Source organism: Lissotriton helveticus, chromosome 6 (assembly GCF_964261635.1).
Source record: "Lissotriton helveticus chromosome 6, aLisHel1.1, whole genome shotgun sequence".
Taxonomy (NCBI): domain Eukaryota; kingdom Metazoa; phylum Chordata; class Amphibia; order Caudata; family Salamandridae; genus Lissotriton; species Lissotriton helveticus.
In genome coordinates this window covers 1,634,291,406-1,634,305,505 of record NC_136067.1, presented here as the reverse complement: position 1 = coordinate 1,634,305,505, position 14,100 = coordinate 1,634,291,406, and the positions used below count along the sequence as shown (strand labels likewise).

The following is a 14,100-nucleotide window of genomic DNA, read 5'->3' as shown; positions in this document are numbered from 1 at the left end:
AACTTTCTATTCATGAACTGCATTATAGTCTCTTGAGACACATTTTCCTCCCTCTCCCTGGGGAGCAGCTTTTGTTCATTCTTCTTAGCTCAGACCTTCTTTTTCTCATTCATACCTATTGGAGTTTATTTTAACACTTTCATTTGCTCAAAGTGCTGTTTGGTCTTTCTTATACATCATTTAATGTTTTTCAAGATAAGGTTGGAAAGGGATTGTTCACCATTGATATGCATGTGTAAATTTGGCATGATGTGGCATGTACTTTTTGTATAGGACATTTTATGTTCTTACCTTTATGCATTGAAAATAAGTGAATTATTTTTGTGTAAATAGATTTTTGTATTTCTCTATTTGCCCTGTAAATCGTAATATTCAATTTTTCTGTCTATACTGCTTTTTTTTCTGTCTGTGTATAACATGTGGCAAATTGTATATGCTTTTATACTATTCAAAAACTAAAGATTGTCCCCGAAGAAGTGACTTGAATGTCACAAAACACGTGTTGGCCATTTTCCTTTGGGTTGATCAACTCAAATGCTTCTTTTTTGTCTTGGAAATAAATCTGAGATGAACAGCAAATATTTGTTTCTAAGAACTTATTGAAAACGTATTCTACTATAAAAAGATCAAGTGCTTTGGTGAAGGCACCACTTAAGTTCTGAGGTCTGGTTTGTCTGATTATTAGTGTCTTTTCTCTCTCTATGCTTAGTGTATGGTTCTGTATCTATGTGTCATGGGTGGTATTCTTTTAGGCTATTTATCATAAGTAGTGGTCCAACCCTCCGTGTCACAAGCACTCAACGCCTCCTTCATAAGGATCAACACTATTGTAATATTTAGGACACCAAACCTTAAAAGGAGAAGTAAAATATGTGGGATATTTCTCCACTTCAAGTGCCATCCTGAAAGAAATGTTTTTTTTTTTTAACCAGGTCTGTAATATATCAAACATTTGCATGAACACTGAAGGAAGTCATTTTCATGGCATGTCAAAGACATTATTGATACTCCGTTTGAATTATAAATAAATATGTCAGGATTTTCTAAACGCTGCAGGCAATAGCTGTTCCTCAGTTTATTATTTTCAGACATTAATTGTCCGGGTAAAAATTGATACCAAAATACGTCGGTGAACAACTGAAATATCACCATCGAACTATCAATAGTGACGGTCACAGGGAGCACCACATGTGACACCTCTTTTAGTAACCTTAGATTGTTTGTGCTAGAAGCATTTTATTAATTTGCAATTTATGAAGCACATTACCGAATAAGTGGCAAATGCGGCAAATTCATTACCAAGTGGAAATTTGCAGGGCTGTATATTCACATCTTTCGAGTGGTTCCTTAATTATCTAAGAGAAATTCTTATTCATTGTTGATTAGTGATATAAATGTACAAGAACTGCAGGCCCTATATACAGTGCGTTCTAGGCTGTGCTGCAGGGCAGGCAGCCCGCGCGCCCATTTCCTAATTGATTTCGAGAAGCCTTTCGCCTCAGTAGGATGGTCCTTCCTTCTCGAGGTCTTCAAGCTAGTGGGGTTTGGCCCCAAGTTCCGGTTTATTACACGCCGCACCAGTGGCACAGGGGCGTATAAATAGAGCCCTGTCTGATGAGTACCCGGTAGCTGCCCCCTCTTCTTGCTCCTTTTTAGGTCTCGCCTGTCGATGCGCATGCGCATCGAGCAAGCGAGACTATGGTGGCTTATCCACTCTTTATCCAACTTGCAAGGAATCGTGGCGATTCCTTGCAGTGCACGAGAAATTTAAGCTCAATGCGCATGCGCATTGAGCTTAAAAGCGCGTGCACATGCCCCCAGCCGCCTGCCTTGCCTACTCTCCCAGCTGGTGCCGCTCCACCCCCTGCGGCATCAAAGGCTTTCACGGCCGGCCGGCCGGCCATGCTTTCAGTTTCACGACCGGCCGGCCGTGTGAAGTACATTTCAAAGCCCGCTCTCCCTGCTCTGCCCCCTGCTCCGGCCGAGACGCATTTCTCCTCCCTCCTCCCCCCTCCTGGGTCAGGTTACCCTGCTTTCTCTTTCGCTTTTTTTTCACCCGGTGACATTGTTGCCTTTAGCCCTTCCCTCACCTCCTCAAGCCGTTACTCGTTGCCTCTTACTCTCTCTGTATTTTGTTACAATATTCATTTATTCTTCATTCAGGTTTCCGCAATACGGACAATACTTGTTTTGTTTTTGGGAACCCGGTAGAAAACGGTGAAACATTTTGGATGTAAGTTTCCTTCATTTTTTTTACTCCTTCAAGTGGCGCCATCACTAAAGAAAATCAACAAACATTGTATTTATCAGTATTGTTTTTATTGCGACTTCAGAAAAATAATGAATGGCTCAGTTTAGATTCCATATTCGAAGTATACTGCAAACGTGAAAAGTGCAGTATTTCTACTCGTATAATAAAATATGTATATTTTTCCTTAAAATAATATTACTTTAACTCAATTTTCATTTGAAGTTATGTCTGTATCAAAATATAACCACTTCAATATTGTCGTTCCGCTAATAGTATACCCCACAGTCTTTTGTTAGGTCTATTGGCGAGTTGGCTACGTCACACCTGCCGCTTTGTCCAGCCCTTACACGCATGCGCATGTCTCTATGGCGTGCTGTTGGGCTGTGGTAAGGCCATATTGGCCGGTACGGCGCGAGTAAGGCTGTAAAAACAGTGTGGATTTTTACCACTTGTTGGAAAACATCTGGCTTCGTGAGCCCCAAGCAGACGGGAGGCCGCCCACACCCAGGTAAGTGCAAGTTAAAAGACGGACAGTACCTATATGCAGGATATTGGCGGAAGCGAGTGTTAGTAGTGTTTAATGAGCGTAGTTATCCTCATCTTCCTCCGCATGTAGTAAGGCGCCCATGAAATAGAAAACGGGACCTATACCCAAGTCTGTTGTTCATTCGGACCTCTTCTTTTCAACCTCTTCCTGCACCTCAGTGATGTCAGCAGCTTGGAGTTCCCACCCGTCACTTTCAGAGTTTGCGTTCTTATCCTGTTGTGACTTCAAAGAATCTGCTGCAGACCATTCAACAACAAGTTTAATTTAGACTTGAGCGTCGCTGCCCTAGTATCCTCGCTGCTTATGACAGAGTTATACTCTTTGAATGGTATCTCAAGCGCCGGCCTCTAGCACAGTTACCAGCTGTGGCATCGGTGCTTGCACAAACTGCCAGAACTTTGCTTCCCATTGCTCCTCTTTTTACGATGGGTCCAGCCGCTTGTATCTAGCAGTTTGAGTCTTTCTTTAGGTACGATGGTATCCTGTTGCGCTTATTTATGTTTCTGAGAGAGGTTATTTCAGTTAAAACATGTATATTCCACTGAAAAATTTGGTTTAAAAAAGCCTGCAGTTCCATTTCAAACTCATTGAGAAGCCAATAAGTGTTGCAAAGGATGACAGCCAACTTTACAATTATACATTTTCCTTCTGGTTTAAAAAAAAAATCAATGTTAGGAAAGGTAAAATGTGAAATTAATTTAAGGGCGTAACTTGATGTGCAATGGGCATGTGTTAAACAGACAATAGTGCCAGTAAGGCACACTCCACCCCGCCGGAGCCTCGCATCACTCTGCAGTCTCTGCCTCGCGCCCGCCATTGCCCCCTCCCCTTCAAGGGGACTGAGCACGTGCTCTCATTATCTCACCTCCCTTTATAATTAATTTACGGTCTTTGCAACTCCCCAGCCATATGTTGCTTTGTTTTCGCTGCTTCTTTGTTGTTGTGTCGCCACACATCCGCCTCTCACCGCACCGACGCCACTCACCCTCACTCACCCTCAACCCCTCACCCTCACTCACCCTCAACCCCTCACCCTCACTCACCCTCAACCCCTCACCCTCACTCACCCTCAACCCCTCACCCTCACTCACCCTCAACCCCTCACCCTCACTCACCCTCACCCTCGACCCCTCCCCTCAACACCTCACCCTCACCCACCCTCACTCACCCTCAACCCCTCACCCACACTCACCCTCAACCCCTCACCCTCAACCCCTCACCCTCACTCACCCTCAACCCCTCACCCTCAACCCCTCACCCTCACCCTCACTCACCCTCACCCTCACTCACCCTCAACCCCTCACCCTCACTCACCCTCAACCCCTCACCCTCACTCACCCTCACCCTCACTCACCCTCAACACCTCACCCTCACTCACCCTCAACCCCTCACCCTCACTCTCACTCATCCTCACTCACCCTCACTCTCACTCATCCTCACTCACCCTCAACCCCTCACCCTCACTCACCCTCAACCCCTCACCCTCACTCACCATCAACCCCTCACCCTCAACCCCTCACCCTCACTCACCCTCAACCCCTCACCCTCAACCCCTCACCCTCCCTCACCCTCAACCCCTCCCCCTCGACCCCTCCCCCTCAACCCCTCACCCTCACTCACTCACCCTCACTCACCCTCACCCTCACTCACCCTCACTCACCCTCACCCTCACTCACCCTCACTCACCCTCAACCCCTCACCCTCACACAGTGCAATAGGTCTCGGAGCATTTGAGTTAGAGCTTTTAGAATTGTTTATGGCTTTTTTTATTTGTAATTCTTTAGCATTGGCTACAGGAAACAAAAATGCTAAAGATTTACAAAAAAAACCCATAAACAATTCTAAAAGCACTAACTCTAATGCTGCGAGACCTATTGCATTTCCAATGCTTGTTGCTCTTGCCATCAAACCATTGGCATGGATTATTCGCATTGATGCGCAGATAAGGGGATGGCGGAGGGCCGATCAGCTTGAGGACAGAATAGCGTTAGATGCAGACGATGTCCTTCTCTTTCTCAAGCACCCAATTATGTTGGGGCCCGGGTGTTAGAGATCATTTGCCTCTACGAAATGGCCTCTGGTCTGTGAGTTAATCAAAGCAAATCCCTTCTCATCGCGATCATACAATCAATCAATCAATCAGAGAATTTGTAGAGCGCGCTACTCACCTGTTAGGGTCTCAAGGTGCTGGGGTGGGGGGGACGCTACTGTTCGAACAGCCAGGTCTTGAGTTGCTTCCTGAAGGCGAGATGGTCCTGTCAGTCGGAGGTCAGTGGGGAGGGAGTTCCAAGTCTTGGCTGCCAGGTAGGAGAAGGATCTTCCTCCGGCGGTGGCTTTGCGGATGCGGGGGACGGTGGCAAGGGCGAGGCTGGCAGAGCGAAGCTGGCGGGTTGGTGCGTAGAATGTGAGGCGGTTGTTGAGGTACGTTGGGCCCGTGTCGTGGAGAGCCTTGTGTGCGTGGGTGAGGAGTCGGAAAGTGATTCTCTTGCTGACGGGGAGCCAGTGCAGGTTCTTCAGGTGGGCAGAGATGTGGCTGTGGCGGGGGATGTCCAGGATGAGTCTTGCTGAGGCGTTCTGAATGCGCTGTAGTCTTTTCTGGAGCTTGGCTGTGCTTCCGGCATAGAGGGTGTTTCCGTAGTCTAGGCGGCTGGTGACGAGGGCCTGGGTGACCGTTTTTCTGGTTGTGGTGGGGATCCATCGGAAGATTTTTCAGAGCATGCGCAGGGTGTTGAAACAGGACAATGAGACGGCGTTGATTTGCTTGGTCATCGTGAGGGAGGAGTCAAGGATGAAGCCCAGGTTGCGTGCGTGGTCTGTGGGTTTGAGGGCGGTGCTCAGGGCAGGTGGCCACCAGGAGTCATCACAGACTGACGGGGATGGTCCGAGGATAAGGATTTCCGTCTTGTCTGAGTTCAGCTTCAGGCGGCTGAGCTTCATCCATTCCGCGACGTCCTTCATTCCTTCCTGGAGACTGGCTCTGGCGGGGTCGTTGGTGAGGGAGAGGATCAGCTGTGTGTCGTCCGCGTAGGAGATGATGTTGAGGTTGTGTTTGCGTGCGATGGCCGCGAGGAGGCTCATGTAGACTATGGAGAGTGGCAGGGGCCCATACCTATTCGATGGTTGAACATCTGATACTTGGGCTTCCACATCTCCATTAACCGGAACCTGGCCTGGTACCTCCACCTCATGCCCCTCATCCGCGATATGAAGCGAGATTTCCAGAAGTGAGACCTACTGCCTCCTAGTGTGTTGGGGAGAGTAGCTTTGCTCAAGATGAGGATCCTCCCCTGCTTCCTCTATACCCTCCAGTACTTTCCATATGCCGTCCCCAGTAGTTAGTTTCAGAACTTCAATGCTTCCATCTGCGACTTTCTATGGGCAAACCTCCGTTCTCCCAAAATGTTGAGTTGGGGTAGGCAAGCGACGTATGATGGTGATCTCGGGTCTGCTGATGACGGCTCGTTTACTGGACAATGCAACGAGTGATCACCAATGGCTGATTAACAAGGAGCTGGGATGACCCGGCTGATCGACTGGAGCTTGCTCGCTTGGGCCTGGAGACTCTCATGGGTTGCTCTATGGGAATTCAATACCCCTATCCCTTCCTTGCCTGATTGTGGTGGTACTCAATGTGTGGCGTGCAGTCCTGCACTTCACAAGATGGGACAAGTCACTCATGCAACTCACCCTCCTGTGGGAGGGACGCTGGTTAAAGCACACATTGCAACTTGAGGGCTTTAGGGGGTGGAATAGGATTGAGCTTTCTACCCTTGGTGACGTCTGGCAAGGTGGACATCTCTGTTCCTTCCAAGACCTGTTACTGCAGTTCTACTTAGCGCACTCCCAATTCCACAAATACCTACAGCTGCGCCACGCCCTGTCCACTCACCTGCAAGACTGTATTGTCCTTCCTGAATTTAGTCCACTCGAAGCTAAGGTGCTCATGGGTCAACTTGGTAAAGGGGTGATTTCCTGTATCTATTGCACATTAGTCATTCACACCCCGGAGGACACTCCAGAGGAGCAATGGTTGGGCCCCCTGGAGGCGATTGACCGGCGACATGCTTGCACAGCACCTTCGGATATCGTAGTTTTCTCCAGACTGCGTCTCCCCCAAATGTGTTAAGTGCATACTTGTTGCCTTACACCCTAGCATATGTGGTGCGCAGGGGCTCTCCTGCATCCTACTCGCTTTCGATGCCCTGCTGACTTCTTTCACGTGGATTGGTCCAGTCCCCGACTGCAGTGATTTTGGTGGGGAGTGGAGGCAACCCTTTCCCAAATCCTGGATAGAAAGGTGGAACTACCACCGATGGTCAGCCTTTTGAGTATACCGGAGGACTGGGAGGGCCCTGAGCTGAGTTCAAAACCCAGTATATTCTGGTGAGGCAGGCTCAGAAGTGGGAGGATCCTATGTTGTGAGCACAGATGTTGAAGAATATGTTTTTTAACAGTGCTGATACATAGTATCTAGAACAGGTTTGAGCTAACTACAGAAGATCATGAGGGAAAGCCATTCAAAATCAGAAAGACTGGCTCAAGTCTTGAGAGGCTGATATTTTTGATTCTTTACACAGCCATTTTGGTGTGGCATGATGAAGCAGGGGCCTAGGAGTAGAATAGAGTGTCACTGTTTTCTTGAAACCAAGACGAACAAAGTCTCTTGTGCTCAAGATTGCTGGCATGCGTCTTAGAGTGACAAGATAAAGCAGCAGCCTGACACCAGAATGAAAGGAACGACTGGGCTGCTTAAAAGGAGGCAAGACGAGAAGAATCCTTTGTTCACTCTGAAAAGCAATGGTGCCCTGGTGGCAGGATAACAGGAGCTGCTGCAGGCTGTGTTGAAATGTTGATGTTTCATGAATTCTCACTAAATAGAGACATCTACTCTGCCATCTTGGGGTCATGCATTTCCTATGCAAAGTGCAATAGAATGTCAGCTTATGGCAAGCCTCATACTAAAATGAAAGGATACATTTTGCAGCAAAATGTTTAAAAACTGCATATTGATTTATGTATAACAGGCATATGTGAGTTAAATATTTGAATTAATGGTGATTGATGGTCCTTTGAAGCAGTAAAATAGTACATCGCCCATTGCTAATTAGGTGAAAGGACGCACTTAACAGCCAATAGCATGGGTAATAGTCCTCTGAGATGGAGCCAAATATCCACTCTATGGCAGGGATCTCACTGAAGGCGTGACTACTGGTGAAATCAATGTGGCAGGTTTACATGGCAGCAATTGCCTTCAGCAGTAGGAGGCTCTCAGTCCGGATGCAGATGGGGGGCTTGGATGGGCAGATGCAGCCTCAAAGCTGGTTATCACCGAGAGGGTGTCTTTGGCATTTTAGGCCACACCCGATTCCCCAGCTTCGAGGTCGACAGCTCTTTGGCAGTTGTGGCATACAGGCTGATTAGGGCATCTGCAGTGACAGGAAATCCCGAACTCCAACATTTTACAACACCAGTCTCTCAGGCACAGGGCAGGATTACGATAACAGAACAGTGCTTAGTGTAGTTCTCATCAAAACTTCGCTCCCTCTCAGGTGTCTACTTCCTTTAGTTATTTCTCAACCAGGAACATTCTGGGTCTTCTCCTCTTGGGCAGTCTCTCCTGCTGCGGGGCCAGACACACTCCTTTGTTCTCTCAGTAGGCTCTCTGTAGACCCTTGGCTCCTCGAGCAAAAAGTGCAGACTTTAAGTGCATTCTCATCCCCTCTGGGAGACTGGTTGTCAGATAGACTAGCCATGGAAACACAATAGTCCTCTGAGTATGCTGTGGAGAAGCACACCTTTCCGTCATCATGAACTTCAAACTGGAACACGATTGGATGGTTTGGATCCCACATTTGAGCACATTTTCCATACAGTGGATGTGAATCCAGTGTCTGAGGTTTTAGAATCGGTTTGGGTTGGTTCTCTATTAAGATGTTCCTCTGACTCAGCTTTTGTGCAAGGTGGTGCTCTGACAGCAGTTAATATGGCACTGGCTCCAAGCAGGAGCATCCAAGTAAGGGCACAATGATGATGTGTAAGATTTCTGCACCAAGCTTTCTGTAGCAGTGATCAGAAACAGACAAAATGGCAGGCCCTGCCTACATACGTCCTTACCTTGAACAGCAGAAACTTCAGCCTCACCCCCTTTTATTATATACCAAATGGCAGTGCTCAGGAAGAACTTATCAGCAAATTTTGCTAACAAGTTGATCATTGAATGTTTAAGAGTAGCCTTTTTTTCCATTTTACCTAGCATCAGTGTCTGGGCCGCCCCTCTCCAGTCACAGAAACGCAGTCTGTACTCTTCCTCTGTCTGGAAAGATGCATCCACGTCCATATTGTGCCATGTTAAACCAGCGGCCATCCAACATGGATCCCACTGGTCCCAGTATTCAGGTTACCCATACACGTACTGCACACACACACTTTCTCATCACACACATGGAATGTCAGTGCAAGTCCTGGATTTCACATAACAGTGAAAGTTTGCATACGAAGGATCAATAAACCGATCTTTCCTTGACACACAGAAAAAGGTATGGTCCCACTAATGATTCATACAGGTTGGTACGCTGCCACCACCGTATTATGTGACTTACCTAGGGCGTGGGAATAGTCCCATGAGTGCTATGAGAACATACTTGGTGCACCCCCCACCAGATCACAGAACAGGGTCTGGACCTTGTGTTATCAGGGAAAAGGCTAGTTCCCTGCATACATGCAATATTAGCACGGTGAAAGGGACAAATAAAAGGTCGGGATAAAAGGTTTCACATGCAGTGACTTTCAGGGCAGGGGTGCATGCGTTTTTACCATACAGAAGGCATTCTATCCCAATAGTCTTGCAGACAGCTGTACTTTGAAGCCAGACCTTAAAACGTAAGTTGATTTTGATGTTAAAGTTCACGGGTATCAATATGAATCTTTTTTTCATAAATAGGCCTAGTTGTTTTTCTGCTAAGTGTGAATTTCAATCGGTTATCTTGTATTAGTGAATATAATGCCCAATGTGATTTTATTCAGTTGTGCTTCATAAATTGCTATTATGAGTAATTGACTACTACATGGACAACCTTCTTCGTGCACATGAATGTTGTGGTTTGATGTCTTTTGTAGGCCGCAGCACACACAGCCCATCCTTCATGTGTAAGGAGGCCCTTTTGCCCTGCCAGATACCTCAGTGCCAGGAGTGGAGTCTCACTTGGCAGGTACACCTTCCATATTTGGCTCAGGCTTATTTACCCGCCCAAAGTAATATCCGTGCTCTGCTGTACACACCTACGCAAACTCTTTCTAATGTTCTTTCTGGGTCATTAGCCTACTTGAGTTCTTAAATTGAAGCCAGAGACTGAGCTAATGAGTATTAATTGTTGTCTATAGATTGCACCTTCTGTGTATCATGGGAACGGGTTGCATCTGCTTTTACTTATGCCATTTGCTGCTGTCACTGTCATGCTGAGTGTTCCATTAGGAACAGATGGTTAAACAAATGTAGTGGCTTGTTGTTGCAACATGGGCATTTTTTCTGATAGTGATGGAAATTAGATTGATTGCTGAATTTTTATCACCGAGTAAAAGACATGGGTTTATGCAATGAACCCAGCTTTACCGAGAACTGTACTATAAGAAGTAATACTTAGTTTGTTTAACTTTTATTTTTGTTTCAAGTCTACTTTGTGTTAAGCAGTGCCTCGAACGCAAGGTCTGGTATGTTGAAGCTCGGGTCAGTGCTAACGTGATCAGGGCTTACAGAGCTCCTCTGGTTAATAGTTGTTCAGTAGAAATTCTCTACCATGTAGGGTCAAAATCCTGTTCCCTGGAATTCAGTGTTAAGCTAAGAGCTCAACGGGTATCTGTCTTTCTGATGGAGATGTTCAGCAAAATAGTGGAGCAATATGCCCTGAGGGTGCTATAATGGATAAGGTGCCTGTATCTTGAAATCTACTAGTTGTGGTACTGATTTTGCTGTGATGGGACATGCACAAGTATCGGGGCCCAACGGCAAATCACAGTGGTAGTCACAGAAGAAAAGTGTGAGGACTATTTTAATATTTGACCTATGGCTTCACTGCTGTGTGAATGCCTAACCCTGTCATAAAAAAACATTTTAAAATGTGGACTAGAATGCAGCTTTGAGCCTTCACCAGCACCTGAGAGTAATTTAAGAATTACTTTACCTAACCTAGCATACTCTACATAATCAGCCTTCCATACCTAACCTATGAGCCCTACCAGTCCTAACCTATCATAGCTAAAATAAATAACTGCTCCTACCTAACCTACCACAATATCTCCAGCATGTATATCTTGCGCTTCATCTGACGTGATGTTTGTAAAAAATGGTTTAGCTATTTGTGTGGGACCTTAAATGGTTCTAAAAGCATTTGTGTCTAATTGGACGAAATCCATAGCAATGGCCTGAGCTACTGCTGCCTGCTTTAGGAAAGTGGTGTTTATAACTTTAGAAGGTCACAAAAACGTGATGCTGGTATTTTAGAAATAGTGAGACCTATTCATTTTGCCAATGCTTGTTTGACATTAAGACAGATGTCTCTCTCCATTCATTCATTTATACATGTGACCTTGCCGCTCCATGTACCCATCAGTGATGTATTTGAAATTCAAAGAGATGTTACACGATGAGTTGAGCTAGTGGACGCTGGCGTATGTTGAACAGTTGAGAGTGAAAGGGAGGAAACCTGGCCTACTATCCATGAGACATTAACCATGGAGGGTTTGAAGGGCAGACACTGATCACATGGCATGTGTGGTTGAGAAGAACGTATTGGATCCACTCCTCAGCAGTTTATATGAGTCTCATACACAGTCATTTTAGGAGAATGCCAAGATCTACTGTGACAAAGGCAACGTAGCGGAGATGAACGCCAGGGCTGCCTGCTGTCCTTCCACAGAGTTGATAAAGTAGTTTCTTTTGTTTGCTATTATAGTTTCAGTTACTCTCTTTATCCTGACTAGCAATCTCAGTGCAAGTTGTTTTGTTCCACATGTTTATGGAACTCAGTTGTAACATCCTGAATGAGTTTGCTACGTAATAGAGATTCAGTATGGGCTTCAGTTGATGAGGAAGTCCAATGCAACTGAAGCCTAACTCCATTGGTTCAACACCGCTTCTGTGCCCATTCCACACACCTACTAACTTGATCCCCAGTTAACAACCTTTAACCCTCCAAGTCCATAAATGTTGACATAAACCCAAGTTCAACACCAGGATCACCAGTGTCCAGTGTCGCCCTGGCACCAGCACACAATAGTTCAAGACCAACATTAAGTTGTCCACAGTCCACCATGACTCCCAGTTCACCACCACCACCATCTCCTGACTTCAGCATGCCTAGATAAACCTTATCTCCCTATATTGGCACATCTTGTCCCTCAGTTAATCACCCAGCTCCACAATCCCTTTCCAGCGTCAGTTCAGTTATTACCACCCCCAAATTATCACCACCACTAAGCACCGTCAACAACCATCGTACTTCTTACTTGACACCCACCCAATTTCACCACCATCACTAACCACTTCCCCCAATTTACTAACACCAGCCTCCCTTGTTTACCACCTCTAATCACCTTCTCAACACAATAAATAAATACCTCAGGAACATCGGGCACTGTCATTGCAGTTACTTGTGGCTCGATGTCCTAACGTGTTTTCAGTCTCTCATGGAACTCTGGAAAGGTCCAGAAAAAGGAGAATGTTATGTTACCTGATTGGTGTCATCTCCTGCCTCCCTCCTATGTGGTTCCTTATTCAATTTAGCGGGGTCCTTATTTTCTGAACATTGTAATACTGGATATGTTGCTGTGATTTTTGTTTACCCTGCAGGGAGCTATAACTCGGGAAGGAAAAGGTAGAGAAAACACCTTTTCTAAACTGAGCTTCAACTGAGCCTTTCCTTCTTGCAGATGTTCAGCCAAATTGTGACTTCTGATATTTGCTAGTTCCACCACCATTCCACTCCCAAACTCCCTTAATTGCTGGAAAGGGTTTTGTAAAAGTGGATGGTCTTTCCAGCTTGGTTTTCAGTCAGTTTGTTCGGGCAGTGTCACAGGTTCAGGAGGAGCTTTCATGCTACATGCACTCATCTTATCTCCATTCTTATATCTTTCAGGACTGCCGTTCTCCCTAATACAGAGGTAGATATCCATACAGGATTCATGTATTGTTGTCTTTGATGGATAGGATACCCTGACACTGCAGGGAATGATGGCAGCCGTAGGCTCAAAAATAAGTGTAACTACGAAAAATAGAGAAGCTTTCAGGACCACTAGATCCTGGGGGAGCTGCTGATGATTGATGGGGTTCTAATTCTGAAACAGTCTGTCACTTTTTATAAGCAGCAGTGAAGAATATTTGTTGTCTAGTTAGATGATGTTGGTCCCAGGCTATTCCTTCCAGAAAGAAACTAAGGAAATGCCCCATCTATCCCTATGGTGGACCATAGCAATTATCTCCTCTATGGTCCTGGTAGCTTCTGGACTGGCTGCTGGAGGAGTTCTGGTAATGATAGGGTCCAGCTCAGGTAGTGTGGTGTGGAAAATGTTTTAGGATAGCTTTGCCTTCGGTTTTCCTATCTCTATGACTCCTAGGCCTGGGATGGTAAAGACTTTTATATAGTAAAATTGGTGTTAATGTGAAAGAAGCCTTGCAGCCCTCGCTGGACTGTATACAGTGTTCTTCCGGATACTACCATTTAATCAGAAACCTGTGGTCAACTGGTTTGGTTTAGTTAGTGCAGTTCAGCAACCTTTTGATGATTCCTGGCATGAGCATCAAAGGCAAATCATTGGCATGATTAAACACCTGTAGGCATAAACAGATCTAATCGGGCTAACAACAGTTCTTGGAGATCAGTGTTCTAGGAATATAATGAAATTTCAGGATCTACTTTTTTGCTTCATGTGTCCTTCACCTCTTATCGGGGTTGTTGGTCAGAGAAAGGTTAGAGTATCTGGACAGTTGGTGGATACATGCAACTTCAGGGCAATGAATGTCACAGAGTATAGGTTCCCCTCTTGTGATTTGAGGTTTTCCAGGATTCAAGTGTGTCTGGTGTTGCTTCCACTCCTATGGGCCACTAAGATGAGAAGTTTCTGTCTCAAGATGAAGAAGGCCAAAATATTGCCAGGGAAGTGGCTTTAGACAGGGGGTTGAGAGATTGTCTTTTTGTTAAGGGTTGCAAATGAGTTACGTTTTTCTCCTGATAGATATTGGATTATAATGTGTGTTTGACCTGTCAGCCTTAGGGTGATCTTCCCCTAAACCTTTTGCCTTCCTCCTCAG

At 45.8% G+C, this 14,100-nt stretch overlaps 1 protein-coding gene across 2 annotated transcripts in view; it reads left to right on the top strand.

The window, feature by feature from the left end:
- The window catches only part of COMMD1 (copper metabolism domain containing 1), a 758,302-nt gene that overhangs the window by 541,279 nt on the left and 202,923 nt on the right, over positions 1-14,100 (top strand). The window contains exon 3 of one of the 2 annotated variants that reach the window (XM_078647070.1): positions 9,915-10,006. The exons of the other annotated variant lie outside the window; for it this stretch is intronic. Within the exon in view, the coding sequence (XP_078503196.1) occupies positions 9,915-10,006 (92 nt within the window). The remainder of the gene's footprint in view (positions 1-9,914; positions 10,007-14,100) is intronic. 2 annotated transcript variants of the gene reach the window in all.